Raw genomic sequence first — 18,946 nt, forward strand, 5'->3', positions numbered from 1 at the left:
ATATAAAGTTACCATCAAGTGCAGTGGTATTTTAGTTGGTCCTTTGGCAGAGATTTTCTCCCACAGACCCCTTCGCACGTACCGGACAGTAGTGCCTGCGATCTGAAACTCACCAGGAAGCTCAATTTTCCAGTCGCTGTTAATGGATCTCTTACTGGAATCTTTTAAAGCTGGAATGAATCAAACACCATGGAATGAAATGTAAGCAAATTTGTAATTACAATATAGAATACTGAGCTTCTGTATCAGCCCACCTGAAGTACAAGATGCAGTAGCCTTGTAACAGACATGAATGTAAAAGAAAAAAAAAAAAAGTCTAATTACAGTATAATTATAGCTGACTCGTCATAATGTTTCTAATTTGAGCATATTCTGCATTTCCGCTGATGAAGGCATTTGTACTTATATTAACATTGCTGTTGAGTAAAAATAATGTCATATACACTGGTCTTGCTAAGGTTTTACTACCTAAAGCTATTAGGTTTTGCTTTCAGAATAAGCAAGGCTCTCCAGTTTCCAAACTTCGAGGCATTCTCTGTGCCATTCCACTGCCGGAAAATGTAAAGGGAAGAAAAAAAGGGTAGGCAGGAGAAGCTACAAAGGAAGTAAAAGGAAGAAAAGATAACTACCAAATGTCCATGAAAAAATACTACTAATTTAGGAGGAAATGGTAGCACACTTCCACAGTTTGACCTATTTCAAGAGTATGTCTAAAACCCACACATATTCATGGCTGCTGTTGAATTCTGCTCTGCATATAGTTCTGCTTTTGCAAAGGAAAGCCTACACAGCTGAGATGTTTTTCTTTGACCTTCAACGAAAAGAGACTTAATTTGGATTTAAAAGTTATACTAAAATACTACAGCATTGTGCTAACAAGCAAGGACCACAAAGCAGAAGTGCAAAACTTCCTAACCTGTTTTCTTTATCCAAATGAGCAGAGTGCAGGTTGTAAACAGAGAGCATAATTAGAGACCAATCAGTTAGAGCCATAACTTGTCCTGGAATAATCACAATATTCTTTGTCAGAAGTTACACAGGAAACATGTGGGCATGTATGTAAAGTGAACATACCTGCGTCTGGTATATTGTAAATTAACAGTTCATTTTAAGGATTATTCTCAAACCTAACAATTTAGATTTTAATCTTAGAGAAATGGACGGTACCATACATTTGGACACATAAACCAACTTGGCAGACAGGATGTAAGAATCTAATACCACAGAGCAGCTGTTAGAGAATGAGCTGAAGATACTTCTGGTAAAACACTTACATACTTGCAGTGTTACAGTTATTAAAACTGGTACTTGGGCTGAAATAGTGTAGCATACCCATGGTTGTAAACCAAAGTCTGGTTTGCAAGGCAAGACCTGTACATTATTACGTAGACTGACTGAAGTCTGGAAGCAGTTGGGTTCAAAGATTCTCATTCAGATAGTACGCAGGGAAACCTATTCTGATCTTCAAGTATTAAGAAAAAATTAATACATCATTTATCTCTAAACCTTCCTTCCAAATGCAGCAAGAAAACTCTGCTTTTTTTTTTTTTTTTTTTTTAATTTCCAAACAGAACTGACTTTTGAAATTGTATTTTCATAAACTTTCCTGGAGAAAATGATCAATCAAATCTCTGTGTTGATACACATGTGAAAACGCAAAATAAAACACTTCCTGAGTTTGTGTGTGCTCCATAACACAAACATTGAACAAGTTAACATTCAGCTGTCACGGTTTTAAGGAGAAGCCAAGTTACAAGGCAGAGACCGGTCAGTGGGCAGAATATGAACTTGGCAGACCAGCTTTATACTCCCTCGTGCTCAGCCCTGGAGGGCAGAACATTCCAACCTGCAAGCACCAGCTACAGGCCCGATTTTAGAGTGGTCCTTAGGCTGTTCTAAATTACTCCAGAGGCTTTTTTTTTTTTTCTGCCAGCTCCAGCATCAGAAATAAGTAGAACTTACAGACAGGATACTCCCTGATGCCTTCTTTGCTTCTCAGAAGGCAGAAGCAGGTGAGATACCATCTACCTCTGGGTTTCATGGAAACAAGGCCACAAATAAAAGCCATCACCAGGCAAAGAGCAGCCTGCCACAGTCACCCTGAGCTGGACACACCTGCAGAAGGTCACGTGCTGTAGGATCATGCTTATCTTGTCAGGAACCTATATGCACCATCCATAGTGTCTAAGCTCTGGGGAAGTCCGGAGCATGTAGAGGTTGCAATGTTCTCTGTGTCTGTATGTGCTTTTCTGAGGATCCTGGGCAGGTACTGGAGAAAGGTGGAACAACCTTCTGTCCTGCGGCACACAACCTTCCTGACAGCTCCCGTGGCCCCATTAAAGGCTCCAAAATCAGGGTGAAGGGAAACTCCAGGTCTGGTTTCCCCAGGAGGAGTGGGATGTGTAGGGGTCAATGTTTTTTCCTGAGGAAAGTTCCCTTTGGCACATAAAATAGGGGTATGATGTCCTGGGATTTGCATCCTACAGCAACATAACTCTGTTTGCGGCTTACTTCTGTCCCTGCTTTGTTCCTTGATCTAAAATGTACCTTCTGCAAACTTCAGACAGAGTTCTGAAGCAGGATTGCTTTCCTCTGCCAAAGCCCAGTGGCTTCCAGGCAGATCAAAGCAGCCACGACACTGCCCTTGAGGAGCCGTGAACATGCAGTATGGCTGACTAGTAAAGATATCAAGGCACATGCTCAAACCCGTGTATAAGAGCTTGAATGACTTAAACTATGCTTTGGTTCCAGCTCATCATCAAAGGAAGATAACTTGCTGATGGAAAACAAAGCATTTAATCTTGTGGACCTCTTTTTCTGAAGCACAGCTCTTGCTCTTCTCCCCACTGTGGGCACATTTAGGCAGCAGCAAGAATCCACCCTTACATCTCTAAGCTGTTTCTGGCTCAAAGTTGTACAGTAGAAGAGCAAAAGAAAAAGGAACTCCAGCAACAACCCATAACTTTTTTTTTTTTTTTCTTTTTGGCTGGAAGACAGGATCTGACCAATCTATTTCTAAACCTGGCAACTACTCAGATCTTTATTTCCACCTTGGGTCCCTCCAGCTTGCTTCCCAGTCTGTGGACACAAACTGCCGAGGCGTTTCCTGTTCAAGGTGTTTTTTCAGCGTTGCAGCCAGCCAAGGCAGTCAGCGTGGGTTGCCTGTAGGTGGAGGGAAATTCTTCAGGCACCGCTCCCAGCACATGGAATAATGATTCCAAATTACACTGGGCTTACTTCCAAAGTGCTGTACCCGGTTCTGAGTGGAAATAGGGCCTGATTGGACTCCACGTTGTCAGTGTATTTGAAATAGAAAGTCCTTCCATACTCGGAACCGGATTTGCAATGCATTGTGAGGTGTAACAGAGTGATTGGATTTTGTTTTCTTGATCATCTTTTTTGTCCTATTGGGACATTCCTGCTGCTGTTCTTCAGCTTAGGTTAGCAAGACATGGGGCATCTTTTCTTTGTGTTCAGTGTTCCTTGAAAGAGAAAACCCTGGAAAGCTTAGAGAGGTTCTCCTGGCTCCTGACCATGAACCAAAGAGCTGAAAGCATTCAGAAGCTCTAAAATAGCCAGATTACCAATTATTTGATTCAGTTTTTGATCTAAGGACCACAGAAGATTTTTTTATCTGTATTTATGTCATGCACACAGGGCCAAGTCCTGCTCTCGAATATACACAGTCCTCATCTTCACCACCCAGTGGGGAAATACCTGCTTTAGTCAAGGTTATGTGGTCGCAGCGAAGGGCAGTCACTAGCTCCACGGAAGACTCTCAGTGCTGCAGTTATCTGCCAAACCCAAGGCCCTGACAAATACCCTGTGCAAATCCCACCAAGACAAACAAAAAGGCTGGCTTCCAGAAGGCAGAGTATTTGCAAAACCCAAGGAAACAGTGGCTCTCATTGTTCCACCAGCACTTTGCTATTTCAAACATCTTACGTGTAGGCGTAATCCTCTCCCAGCAAGCTGGCTGCAGCATTAGTGGAAATACAAGCAGCAGTGATATGTGCTTCCTACCAAGAAGTGGCATAAATGCCAATGCTTTTGACCTAAGGGCAGCTGAATGACATGAGCTGCCCTCTTTCTATCCCCCGAATCTGGAATGAAAGAGAACAAAAGCATCTTTCCCAGTGATATTGCCAGCTTTGGTAGCATCTCAAGACAGAACACCAGCAGCACTACACCTGAAATCTTAAGACGCTGTCCTGGTTTTGCTAAAAACAAGTTTCTCTTTTAGTGAATTTGCCTGTCAGCTAAAGCCTTCATATTAATTGCATTTTCCTGGAGAACCAGACACATGTTTTGGTAAACCTAGCAATGGAATGCAAACTTATTGATAAGCACGGATGGACATCTCGCGAGAGGGGCAACGAGAAACTGGTGACCAAGAAACTGATCAACTGTGTATAACATTCCATTCACGTGAATACTTCATATAAAAGTGGGAGATCACGAGGATCTCAGCCCTTTTTCCCTTCTGCTTATGGCCGACATTAGGAGAGGACCTTGCTAGTCGTCCCTGTGAACTGAGGCCTAGTGACAGACTGAATCCAGCTCCGGTTGGCTGCAGAGTCTAATCCAGGACTTTGGGTGCCGGCTCTGCAGTTGCTGAGACTTTCAAGATTGGTTTTGTATATTTTGTATTATTTTCTCTATTCTTATTAGTAGCATTAGTAAAACATCTTTAATTTTTTGCAACTCTCTTCTCTCTGTCCTTCTTTTCCTCCCGATCGCCTGTCCTGAGTGGGAAGGGGGGAGAGGGAGGGGCAAAAGGAGGAAGTGCGGGGAGAGGAGGTTAACAATACATCTGCCAGGGTTTTATTGTCGCCCCGCAATCTAAACCCTCGACAGACACAATCAATATGTAAATGTGTTCCAACCACTGCAATGAGAATATCAGCATGTGGAATGGCTGAAACATTGTTTGATAGGGAAGGACAAAAATCATGTGTTACTGAGCTCATCAACAGCACAAAGAGCTTAAGTTTGACAATGCAGGGACCTGTAAGCTTCAAAAGGTGAGTGAACAAAGGGGGAAGTTTGGGATTTTCTCTTATACTTTTGTTTTCCCACACATAGCTCCCCAGCATAAAGAACTTTAGAGACACAGAAGGATTTCCCCATTTATGCATGGCCATGTAGCTCCGAGTGTGCAAAAGACATTTCAATGTGCTGGGTGTTCTTTTGGGCCTTGGACAATTTTCCTTCAACTCCCTGCTCTGCCACTGGCTTCCTGTGTGATTCAGGGGCATGAAAGTTTCTATTACTTGGTCTCTCTAGAAGTAGATGGGAGATAAAGCTGCACAGTGCCAAGATGAAAAGAAATATCCCTACCATTGGAGAGAAGAGGCAGAAGGCCAGACTGGCAGATGTGTATTGTAGATCACTGGTTGCATTTTACAAATGCCCTTCCAACCTTTAGTCTAAGGCAGGGGTATCAAACTCATTTTCACCGGGGGCCACATCAGCCTAGCGGTTGCCTTCAAAGGGTCGAATGTAATTCTAGGACTGTAAAATGTAACTCTTACATATAAACAGTCCTAAAATTACATTCGGCCCTTTGAAGGCAACCGCAAGACTGATGTGGCCCCCGCTGAAAGTGAGTTTGACACCCCTGATGTAAATAATTAGTAACTGGACAAGAAATTTGTTGACAGGCTCTACTGTACAACCACCTCACATACAAATCTGACCCATCACCCCTGCCCAAATCTTTGTTTGCAACAGTGAAAAAGTCTGTTCTCTTCAAAAGGAATGCAAAAGTAGAAATGAGACAAGACTGAACAAATTGGCCTGAGAAAAGAGAGGCAAGTGACTAGAGGCTGCAGCTACCCCATCTCAGAGTGCAGCATCAGGGCTTGGGTACAGCACCGAGTGCAATCCTATTGCTGCAGGAAATGGCACAGACAATGCTACGGTCAGGTTACCGAGGGATATCAGCTGCCCTGTCCTGCCTCTGCTTCCGTGTGAACTGGGTGCCTTCCTATCGGTATTTCTGTCATTTCTTTCTCTAAAGGCACTGTTCTTTTTCTCACTCCCTCCCAAAGTGCTGTGTGATCCTGGCAGCTCAGTTCAACCCAGTGCCAAGTTCTGTTCAGGGACTCCTCTGTCTATATAAAAGTATTTTCTGGTCCCTTCAGGTTGCACAGGGCTTGTAAGTGTCACATACTATCACATCAAGCAAACGTTATGAAACCAAGCAAGAAAAGCAGAGAGAGACTAAAACAATAATGAAATCAATAACCTCCTTCTGACAAAAACAAATCCATCATCTTACAGGTCATTCAGAGAAGGGTCATTTTAACAGAAAAAAGAGCTGAATTTTGAACCAAAACATTTTTTTCCTTTGTATTTTTACCCAGAAAACTGTGAGCAGGTTTATCCTCAACCACTCTGATCCGCCGGGCACCTGCAGGGATCACAGCTGCTTCGATGTAACCTGTGGTAAGAGAAGGGCAGGGGGATGAGAACGAGCCACAGGTAGCCAGAGGCACCAATCATTCAGCATCTCACCATGAAAAAATCAACTCCTGCTCAGGTTGGGGAACAGGTGGGAAACACTTCAAATGAGATCCCTGCACTGGCAGCCAAGTTTCACTGCTGTGACACGCACGGCTGTGACTGACATTTCAGCCTGAGAAGAGGGAGAGAAATGCACGTGGGTTGCTTAGTTGTGACTTAAGGCTTGTGCTTGGGCTTAATTAGATTTGCTCCCTTTGAATCACCCTGGCTCTCCTGAGGTACTGACAGGGATGCATGGGGACCGAGCTGATGGAAAGTGTCACTGTCAGGAACAACACTGCACAGAACAGAAATCTGTGATTTGAAATGAGGTTTCCCAACAGATGCTACTGCTTTCTGCTCCCAAAAAACCCTGCTCAAGGCTGTGATTAGTATTAGAAAGGATTCACTTCCACAAAACATTTTGGTGATGCTAAAACAAAACAGCAGGAATTAGTGGGACAACTCAGGGGAGGGAAAAAAAAAAGTTTCCATTTACATTTCAGCTTTATACAAGAATTCTGGAGGATATAAAGGATAACGGTCTCCTTGCATACAGCTGCTAAACAGAATTTCACAGCTCAGATTTAATGTAGCAAGAGAGCTGAAGGTTTCTCAGGGGCTGACCATCATTCTCCTCTAATGGCTGCCAGCAGATGTACATGTCAAATTAGACCATCTGAGCACCTGACACAGTAGGGAGGTTTTTACAATGCCCTCTCATATTGTTATAGAATTCTCTTGATTTTATTTTCCTGAAACTCTCTTGTCCTTTTCATTCTTCCTTCAACAATGAGCAATACAACACAATGACACCACCTTTAACTAACAGAGTAAAGGTAAGAATAATTAGGAGACACAAGGAAATGTAGCCTATTTTCCCCCACCACGGAGCCATGTGGAATTACAGACTTATTCCATGGGGTGAAAGTGGTGTCTTTATATATAAAGCTGAGGAACATTAGGGGCCATTTCAAAGGTCTGAGAGCCAGGCAGAGGTTTTCCACCGGCTTCATTGGACTCTGAATCGGGCCCCTGTAAATGACACTAATCTCATCACAACCATGATTTGATTCCTTGTAATTGGCCACCCAGTTTAGTTTGCAGTGTATAACTTGTCACCTCTTTTAGGTTATTGCTCTCCCTTTTCTTTTAGATGTTAAGTACCTTATCCTGTATGTTCCCTCATTCCTTTTTTTTTTTTTTGCTTTGAAGGGCTGTGTGAAACTGTTCTGGGTCAGCCCTGCCCTTACGGAAATCAGGGGTAGTCTAGAGCAATGGGTTGGGGCAAGGAACGGTCACTCCTCCAGCATTCAGCAATGTTTGGGGAGCTATTTCAGGGGTGCTTCTGCTGCCCTGATACGGCAGGGCCTTGAAGGAGGATGCTGGCAGCCTCATGTATCTCAGGACTAAGTGATTCTGTTACCACTGTGACATGGAGTGAGACAGATGGAGATTTTGGGTCTCAGGTTATGGATTCATTTCTACCTGTCTGAACCAGCAAAGCACCCGGCCCCTTTGCTGTGCTATGAACAGGGCTTGAGTTCTTGGCTTTCACAAGGAGCATTAGGTGGAAGGCTGATCGGCACTAGACACTTTCTCTTTCCCTGATCATTGTATCTGAACTGCACTTTCCACTTGATCTTTCAGCTCAGTTTTTTTTGCACTTGTCCCTCCACTTCTTGATTACTCAACATATCTCAGAAAGAGTAATATTTTGCAGGAAAAATAGAAAGAGGGAGAGTAGAGCTGCAAACCGCCTCTGTGTGCAGAAGCCAGGGCAGCGGCTCTCCCATCTGCTGTTTCACTGGGAAAAATCACTACTTCCAGGGTCAATTTTTTAAAGGCAATAGTGAAATTTGTTATGAAATCAAAGCAAACAGATGTTGGGTTTTATTCTAGACATTGCCAGGAGTTGATTTTTCATCAGCTGAGATACCAAATTACTGTCAAAACAGAGTGTTTCAGAAATCAAACATCCTCGCCGCACCCCATGCATCTGCATATAAACCCAACCGACAGTCACCACCAGAGATGAGCCCACAGCGAAGGTGTGATTAGTGACAGTCCATCACGGGGAAACAGGCCCTATGACACACCTGAACACCTCTGTTAGGAAGCCAGTTTGGAACATGCCCAAGGTTCAGGTAATTTAATCTACCTACTGGGGGACTATTTACCTGTTTATTTTTTAAATTTCATGCCAGATACAAATGCCCAGAGCTAAATCACGCAGAGGTTGGATACCAAGTGACACTGAATTTAGTGGAAAGCCGGTCACTAACTTCAGCGAACTCTGGATCCGTCCCCTGGGCCAGCAGCAGCCAGGAGGGTGTCCCAGTGCTTTGGAGGTGAGCGAGCTGCGGAGCTGCGCTGGAGGGGTCAGGTAGGGCCATAAATACACCCTCGTTTCATCACTGTGCCATGAGAGAAACACTACATGGAAAAGTTGACTTTTATGTTACTTTTTACAATGGTAAACAGTGGAGTGTAAGCTATTAATAGCATATTAGCTCTGGAGACTGTTTAGTTTGGTTTTACACCAGATTTTTCTCCTCATGTAATTTCTAATCCTGATTGATGGCTTTGGGGGGTTGTATTCACAGCTCCTGAATAAGAAGAAACACACTGTGCTAACTCACCGAGATCGCATGGCACAAACCCAACCTCACTCTTCTGTTAGCGAACTGCAAACCCCTTTGCGGTTGTACAGATCTGACCTGTCCTTTCAGAGAATTCTTGGGCATGTCCCACTGGGAGCATCTTGACACTCTCATTCATTATTTCCAGCATTATTGTGTGAGTTAGTGGTCAAATCCTATTGCAAACAGACTATATAACACCCATGCAAATTTCCCACAGGTAAAAACTCCGATCACTACCACCACTCCAGTCTGGTCCTTAGAGCTGAAGTGAGGCTTCTGGTCACAGAATATTCCTGATCTTGGAGATAACTGCACCAGAAAACACCTCCATTTTTTTCCAGGCACACTTTCTTAAGCAAACTGTAACTGCAGATTGCCAGAAAGATTATCAAGTGTCAGCCAGTAAAACCAAAAAAAAGTCTCAGAGTTGGCCGTGAGTCAAGGACTCTCAGAGATCTGTCAGGTCTTAGGATAATTGTCTGCAGCGCAGGGGTTTACAAGGTTGGGCTTAAAGTTCTGCTTTAAATGAGGAACTGGTTAAAGACTGATGAGATTTGGCAACTATTGGGCAATATTTCTAGTAATTTCACCCATAAATCAGCCTGTTAAGATTAAGCTTTAAAAGTACAACAGGAGAACTTCATTATTTGATAATTTATACTGCTGTATGTAGTATACTCCACCTTGGGAACAGTTACTTTGGCACGCACCAATCTTTCTGGATAATCTGCATTACATCAGCGTCTCAGGAATGTAAGACCGTAATTGAAACAAATCCTAGATACAAATGTATTAGGAGAGACACCAGAACAAAGAGGTGGCTTTGTCATCAAGGAGATTAATTTGTGAACAGTGGCTACTGTATCTTCATTTAAATGCTGGAGAGATTTGCAGGAGGAAAGCAGCTCACACAGGAAAATCCATTGTTAGCCATTGTTATTATTCCCAGAAAGAACAGAAAGTTTAGTGTGAACTCCAGAATGTCTCTGATCTACTAAAAAACTGTTCTCCTGGTTCACATTGCAATGAAAGATGGACTCCGAGGAAAAGGAAAAATTATCCCATGGCTGAAAGTACCGATCCCTGGGCACTGTACCTTCGTGTCTTATCCCTGTACACACATGAAAATTAGGTCTGAGAAAGTCAACTGTGCTCATCCCATTATCAAACTTCCTAAAAGTGCTTTAAACAAAGATCTCAGGGTAGAAGCCAAGAAAATCAGACTGCTCTGCCTACCTGCTAGTCATGGCCACTGCAGGTTCCTTAATATTTTAGGGTTAAGCACTAACTTCCATGACCCTTCTCACCTTGCACCTTTTGTTGAGTGTTCATTGTTGCAGTGGAGTGGACATATGTCCAGTGGTAACTACACATCTATTTTCCGAATAGTTGTGATGATTCTCATTTGCTATTAACTTGAGAGTAATTCCTCCATCGGTACTTGTCCACTTCCAGCCATGGGATAGCTCATTTGGAAGAAGATCATTTCACTGGGAAGCCATGGATAGATTTCAAAGCCTCCTACTATTGCTGTGAAGTTCGTTGGTGGGATTTCTAACTTGCATGTTCTCCTTAAACCCTTACAAGGCACCCAGAGTTAGTCCTAGGGCTCTGTTTTCTCATAATTTAGAAGTACGTCCCATTGACAAAAGAGTTTCTTGTATTGGCTAAAGATGCTCCTAGCCAGCACTACAGCACTACTGTTCAAATACCCTTTCTTTTTTTTTTTTTTTTTTTAATATGTGCTGGATAAGTAATGTACACAATAAAAAGTCTGCTTTTTCACCATCTGAAAAAGAAAAATTTCTAACAATGATACATTCTTCATTTCCCAAAATGGTAGTTACAACAACTGGCATATCTCACCTTATTATGTTCTGCCATTAAAAAAATCTAAATATCTGTGGTCCTTCTTCTGGATCACAAGCAAAGGGCGGCAATGAAAATCTTGATATGGCTGAGAAAAGAACAAGTGAGACAGATGCAGGTCTCATTCTCAATGTAGGTCTCTGAGCTTTACAGGCACAGCCTTAGAGTCTGGACAGAAGAAGTTAGTGATAAATCAGCCACCCAACAGATACGATCCAAGGAGGTGTCCTTGATTTCTAGACCCTCTGTACAGTGGCAGGGAAACAAAGATGGACTTCAGAACAAGTCTGTGTTTGGTTTTGAAAAACTATTTTGAAGAAATAGGGACAGGGCATGCTGCCAGTCAAAAGGAAATCTCAGTCTACACAGTGCACTCAGTTGGCCTACTGAAGACAGCCAGCTGCACACAAGTGTATGTGATATTTAGCCTCACAAATAAAGGCTTTTGACCTGCTCCCCAAAAGAGAAATGGAATCCGTTTACAGCTGGATCACCCTGGGTCACGGGTGGCAAGATCTGAACTGCTGGACCTCCTGTGAGGCAAATTGAATATTCCACCATCATGGCCCACCAGAGTGGGAGAACATTAGCTGTGAAACTAAGGTTGGAAAAAAAAAAGAAATAAGCCTGGTCGTTTTTATTTGATTAATGAAAATTTGGCTGTCTTTCATGTAAATAAGTTTTCTAAAAGGGAAGGATCTGTGCTTGATATTTTGTGCTTGATATTTTTCACAAACCAAGCTAAATAGTAAAAGGACTTGAAGTTTATCCATGGCTTTTGATACCAATCTCCCCATCTAATCCAACAAAAAGAAGACAAAGAACCAACACCAAAGGATTTCACCAGCACCCACTGACACTGCAAACAGCATTCAAGTATCTTACACGAGAAACACTTGGGAACAGCCTTTGCCTTTGCCATCACACATGTGGAAACCTTCTTACAATGACTATTGGTTACTAAGAAACAGAAAGGAGTTGGCATGGATTTAGTTAATAGGGCTTGACAACATAATTTGCAATCACAGGACATGTAGGGACCAATCCTGCCATTAGCAGAGTCCCACATACAGAGCAGCTGAGGATCTGGCCCAAAGGTTGCAGCTGCAATTCCCAAAACAATAAATGTCTTAAATATTTGAAGTCTGTTCTCTCCTGAAATAATAAATCAGGGTACTTGACTTGGTGTGTTGGCCTTGACTTGGATCGCAGCAAGTTTGTGGGGATTTGCCACTGACCTGTGCAATCATTTACACATCCAAACCCTGAATATCTTACCGTTGCCATATCGTGTATCCTCCTTTGCCCCAACTTTTGTCAGATTTTTGTACATATTTGTTTAATCATCAATTAAAAGAAAAAAATGCCCATTTTTTTCTTGAGTAACCTCAGGTTCACTTATGATACCTCAGACACAACACTGCTTTGTGAGATTCAGCGAGTTGATCTGAGGAGTTGATACTGCAAACCAGCAGTATATGAATGGAAATTGATGGGAGTAAGTCACAATGTGTAAAATGTTTGCAGAATAGGGGCTGGTAATTGTAGGTGAAACCAACAAGTCTGTTTTCACTGTCTAACATAAAAGAAATTCAAAAGCAGGAAAACATGAAGAATGAACAATTAAAAGACTGTAAATACTCTTTGCATTTTAGTAGGCTAGGATGCTCATTAAAAGAGCATAATTTGAAAAAAAATAACAAGCAAAGACGATTTTCAACCTAGAAGAAGATTGTTTGGCATATCGTGGATGGAACTTTTTAAAACTACTCCCACATAAAATTTAAATTCCCTTTAAAATTAATAAATCAAAACATCTAATAAATGTTTATGAGATTATAATTGGCAAAATAATTGTCTTGTAAATTATGTCAGATGGGTAACGGTGGAAATATTGCACTGACAAAGCAACATTTTGACAGGTTTGCACTTCTGAGATTGTCGGCCAAGGATCAATAAATGCGTGAACACTGACCATGATTCAGTCAGTCATCTCTTCAGACTGGGATGCAGGGTGCTGGGCCTCCTGAGGTGTCCTGGCAGCCAGACAACCAACTGAGGCTGGAACTGTTCTGTTCCTACAGCCTTGTAAAGTTACCACCCTCCAGCAGTCTGTCTAGTTGGAAACGGGTGCAGCCTCCTGGCAGCGACCCAGAAATTTCTTATTTATCTGCACAAGATATTTTGTAGTCTTGTTGGAAAAGATAAAAGATGGTTACTCTTCAGAAGCAATTAAGAAGTTCATGAACAGCTATAAAATCTACTACAGAAATGGAGAATAGCGGTTTTTTTTTTCCCCCCAATGGAAATGAGAAACTTTTCCCACCTTTTGCAACAAATGCAAACACCTTGACTGGGACAAAAGAGTCAAAGGCAATAATGCAGGAAATCATTCGACAGGTTGGCCTAGCAATGCAACAGCACAGATGTGCTCCAGAAAGACATGGTGGAGGTGGCATTTCAGAGGAGATGACAGATCACAGCTGGCTCCATGGATAAGGAGAAGGGTGCAGAGGGAGAGGTCAGTGAACAAAAGCAGAGCCTCAGACTTCAGTGCCGAGACCTTGATTCAAGGAAGCTGCTCAGCACTGGTGCTGCTTTAATAACTGAGCAGAACTGAAGCGTGTGCTTAAAGGGAATCTTTAGGTACTTTGCCGAACTCAGTGCTGGTGTAGCATGTGTTGAATGCATTGCTCCATACAGAAATGGTAATTCTGTCTTCACTGGATGTGGAATATTTTTTTCTGGACAATTCCTTCTTCTTGCAGCAGCTTACAAGTTCTGAGTCTCGCTTTCCCTCCCTTTGCCTGATTAGGATGTGTGATAACAGGTTTCTCAGAAGTGCAATACAGAAACTCCGGAACAAAGACTAATTCAAACACCAAGCCATATACACATTAATGTTTAACAAGAGAGGGGAAAGTCTTAAGTTTGACCAGAAGTTCTTGTATCCTATACTGGATCCTATTGCTGGCAAGGAATTGGTAAAAATATTCAGAGGGGAGTGCTCTTTCATTTAGCTGAGATATCCTGATTATAACATGAATCATCTGGAACATGCAACATGCATCACTGAGCTCTCAAAGAGCTCAAAGATGGTGCTGAAATCAGACTTTCCTCCCACTGGAACAGATACTGTGATTTTGTCTTACTTAAAATCAACAACACCAGTAGCATTCAGAAAGAGAAACACAACTTCATTCTGAATTTCAGACAGGCAGTGGCTGCTACTTGGGCAACTGAGTAAGATGCAAACAGAATATCACATTTGAATGGAGTTGGGTTTTGTTTTGTGTTTCTTAGGTGTTTACTAGAGCAGATGAGTCCAATGCTAGCCAAGAAGAGCTACTACTACCACTCTTTAACTCTCCTCCAGCAGTTAAGAGAACCACCACTCCACTAAAATGCTGCCGAGGGTTACTCACCCATCCCCTTGGTGTGGTTGAAGTCGCCTTTCACCACTTTACAGGTTTTGCCATCACCACTGCAGATTCCACAGCGATCCTCTTTGGCAGCTGAGCCAATGATTCCATCGCAGCCAATTTTCTAATGACAACAACCAGAGGTCCCCATTATTTTGTTTGCAAGGTTAAAGTATCTCTAAACATTGTGCTCAAGACTAAGAGAGACATCTGCCTGAAAACCTGAATGGGAAGAGGACCCTGTGGATCACTCATTTGCAATGGTGTTGTGTCGGTTATTCAGCAACCCCCTTCTCTAACTGTAAGAGCAAGAACTTTGATTCAGAAGATTTAACTGAAGGGAATTTCATAAATAATGATTATTCCAGATACAGATTTCATACTAACCCACTCTAACTTCCTTCAAACACCACAGATTAAAACAATATTTCATGTTTGTATAGCAATTTCCAGCTGAGGAGCTCAAAGACATCCCAGAGAAATGGACCACTAGAGTGGTACTTAGTTTAGAGAAGCGAAAAATGTGATTTCCTTAAATTAAAATTAACCCAAATAACCAGAATCCTGGCCATAGCCCTTCACCACACAAAACTCAGAGTGCTGTTACAAGTTCCAGTGTGCTGCTCACTGAATGAGCTCTGCTTCGGATCGGGATCTTAATAGGGACTGGAACATTCAGTTCTGATTACCGTTTCACAAAACCTGAAAAAATACCTCATTAATCAGATGGCTCAACATACCTGCAATGCAAAAGTATTCAAAGGAAGCAGGTCAGGTTCATATCTGACTAATCCATACCATAAGATTGCTTACACAATTATGAAATTTTGTGTATGCTTGCACTGTATTAAGCTTAGACATTCAATTGTAAAAAACAAAACAAACAAAAAACCAATTTAATCTAAAGCTTGGTTTTTAAAGGTATTTTTCGTAATTTTCTGTACCTGCATAAACATTTTCCCAACAGAAGTCTGCAGCTTTGTTTCCACAGACAGGTATTGCTAGAATAGTCACAGTATTCTCTCTGTAGAGATCAAGAACGTCATGGTAGTCTTCCTTATTCACAAACCAGGTTCCAGTATAGGTTGGGAAATTACATATTAGAGAGCAGTGTAGGGGAAAGAGACCTGGGGGTCCTGGGGACAGCAGGATGACCATGAGCCAGCACTGTGCCCTTGTGGCCAGGAAGGCCAATGGCATCCTGGGGTGTATTACAAGGAGGGTGGTTAGTAGATCGAGAGAGGTTCTCCTGCCCCTCTACTCTGCCCTGGTGAGACCACATCTGGAATATTGTGTCCAGTTCTGGGCCCCTCAGTTCCAGAAGGACAGGGAACTGCTGGAGAGGGTCCAGCGTAGGGCAACAAAAATGATTAAGGGAGTGGAGCACCTCCCTTATGAAGAAAGGCTGAGGGAGCTGGGTCTCTTTAGTTTGGAGAAGAGGAGACTAAGGGGGGACCTTATTAATGTTTATAAATATATAAAGGCTGAGTGCCACGAGGACGGAGCCAGGCTCTTTCCGGTGGCAAACAATGATAGGACAAGGGGTAATGGGATCAAGCTCGAACACAAGAGGTTCCACTTAAATTTGAGAAAAAACTTCTTCTCAGTAAGGGTGACAGAGCACTGGAACAGGCTGCACAGGGAAGTGGTGGAGTCTCCTTCTCTGGAGACATTCAAAACCCGCCTGGACATGTTCCTGTGCAACCTCACGTGGGCGTTCCTGCTCCAGCAGGGGGATTGGACTAGATGATCTTTTGAGGTCCCTTCCAATCCCAAACATACTGTGATACTGTGATACCATTTACAGGTTAGGATGGAAAACATCAGACGTGTTGATCTTGAGGTTGATAAGACTATTGTCATTAGTCTATGTAAATTGTTTTCCACCCATGTAAGACCCTCAAAATAAACAGCAATTCACTCTTAAAGCATAAATTTCTACTGAAATAAGAGTTGTCATTATGCAAGTTATTAGCAGAGATTCAACTATTAAAGGTTAAGATCTATTCTCTGTAGATAAACAGTTTCTTGGCAAATGAGGTAGCAGGACTGTCACTAATAATACTGATTTGAATAAGGCTGCCGGGTCTCTCCCTTCTTTGCCTTCTTATAATAAAGCCAGAGGAAAGTTGGACAGATCTCTTAGGGAACAATCAAAACAACAAACATTTTGAAAAATAGGGTAAGCAGGGAAACATTAAGAGAACTTGGGCTGTTTATCTGAGGCTGTCTGCGTGTGAGCAATGTGATTTGGAGCTGAACTCAAACGTTCCTCTTGTTTCAGAAGACACTGGCCACTGCCTAAGTCCAGATGTGTTACAGGGATCAAAGATTGCCAGCATTCAGACGTGTTCTGATCCCGTGTTTGTCTGGGTAAATCATTAGAGACAGACACATGCTGAGAGGGGATGATCATCCTAAACACATACAAGGGAAACACTGCCCATTAACTAGAACAGCATGTGAGTTGGTGGACAAGAACTGCAGGAAAAAAAACTGTATAAAAGGGAGTTAAAGGAAGGTAGGAAGATGATCACGGAATTTCTGGCAGTTGCAATTCTCAAGTCTAAACTTTACACCCATGTCCAACAAATAGTTTTGGGATATTGAGTGTGATTCTGCCCCCAAAACAGAAGGATGTCCCAGCAGTTCTCCTTCCAGGAATATAAATATGATTTATTGATGGGGTTGCTGAAAGGCAGCTGGAAATATATGCCTGCCTGCCACCCTGCTGAGATACTGGAAAGGCTGCATTTAATTTAAGACTCTGGTGCTATCTTTTATTGTACTGCATTGTTATTAGCACTATGTGAGCACACAAATGAATAAAGGGAATATAATGAGTGTTGAACCACACTTATTCCCAGCATTACATGAGGAGTCTGTAGGACTATAAGGGAGGCAGGCAAAGAATGGGGAGTCAGCAATCACATGCTTTGCATTTACGCTGTAGTTTCCCAGATAATGTAAAGCAGCACAAAGCAGCAAAGCTTTGGAAAGAATAAGTCCCGGCTCTCCTGACACAGGGGTTCAAAACAAGCCTTTTCCTCCCACATTTACTAGGTCACTGACACACTTTAACTTGAGAGACCCTCTCTAAAGGCACAGAAGAGAGCACTCGTTGAATCCACAGACTCTCAAAACCTTTGCTGTTTTTTACTTTCCATCTTCACTGTAATTCCCTGTGGGTGGAAGAACTGGGAATGGCCCTTGCAGCCTCCCTTCAAGGGCACCATCCCTTCAGCCCAGGCCTGGAGGATTAAAGCCCCCACCAGATTTGGGCCAGAAAATGGCTTCTTGAAAAGGAAAATCTTTAAGAGAACAAATGAGTTTTCTTTCTTGGCTTCAAGTAGAAAATTGCTGTGTTCTTGCTACTTCATGGGGGAAAAATACCTTGGGAGCACTTAACTTTTGTCTACATAAGCATTAGAGCCCATTTCCCCACCCCCAAGCCTTCCAATAATTTCCAAGGTAAAAGTGTATTTAATAACAGTAGATACTGAAAAAGCTTTTGTTAAGATATAACAATGGATTCCAAAAGCTGCAAAGTCATTTAGAAACACATTACATTGACCACCTTGGTCACTCAGATCCTTTTTTAACCAAAGCCAGCCATGGGAGTGCTGGCAAGAAAACTCAAGATAGTCTTTTGGGGCTTCAGGTCCTCAGCACGGACAGTCACAACTATATCTACAGGCTTCTTGACGGTCTTCAGCCCAGGCAGTCTCCTGCTATGACACCATGTTTCGGAACTGTCCCCTGACCTTTAAACTGGCAGGTAACTGCACGTTTGCTGAGCCAAAGGCCTGACATTTATTCTCTCTGAGCTGATATCCCAGTCCACCCTTCTTTCTCTCCCTCCCCCATCTTCTCATTTTTATAATTAAACATCTGAAAATACTGCTCATTGGGTGGTATTTCCAGCCTCAGTCATCGCTGGCTCCAGCATAGGAAAACTCCTCTTCTCTTCTGAATTCACATCATTTGGATTTTTCTGTGTGAACTGTTTTCTCTATTGTTTGGATATTTTTTAATGTTATTTTTATTTGTATTTTCAATGGCTGTGCAAGAGCTCAATTGATACAGCCTGTGTATGTTTTGCTACATAAACACAATTACTTTTGTTATATACACCCACCCTGTGTAAGAATGACACTGTAGGCTCACAAAATGGTAATGCTTCCCACATGCTGAACGAACTAGCTGTCTCAATAGATCAAGTATAAATATTGATGGAGCATGTGCCATGTTACAAATTAATCATGTACAAAGCATGCTTGTTATGAAAGATTCATCTACACTGCCAGTTTTTTGTCCGTAATATCCAGTGTCCACTGATACCTCCAGGATGGACCACATGAAACAGGAATGTACATATGTGAACAACCAACACTCAATCTGAGGGGAAGAGAATTCTTTTTTCTTTGTTTTAAACACAACTGCCCTTTTTGAGGATTATGGGTGTCTGTCAGAATTTGTACAGGAGGGTGAGCCTAGATCCCT

At 42.4% G+C, this 18,946-nt stretch overlaps 1 protein-coding gene across 1 annotated transcript in view; it reads right to left on the reverse strand.

Annotated features, from left to right (window-relative positions):
• Positions 1–18,946, reverse strand: part of ADAMTS17 (ADAM metallopeptidase with thrombospondin type 1 motif 17) — a 179,318-nt gene that overhangs the window by 44,625 nt on the left and 115,747 nt on the right. The window contains exons 15-17 of the mRNA XM_082060557.1: positions 14,447–14,567; positions 6,365–6,445; positions 13–170 (exon numbers count right to left, since the gene is read on the reverse strand). Coding sequence (XP_081916683.1) covers positions 13–170; positions 6,365–6,445; positions 14,447–14,567 — 360 coding nt within the window. The remainder of the gene's footprint in view (positions 1–12; positions 171–6,364; positions 6,446–14,446; positions 14,568–18,946) is intronic.

This window comes from Streptopelia decaocto, assembly GCF_964273445.1.
Source record: "Streptopelia decaocto genome assembly, chromosome: 9".
Lineage (NCBI taxonomy): Eukaryota > Metazoa > Chordata > Aves > Columbiformes > Columbidae > Streptopelia > Streptopelia decaocto.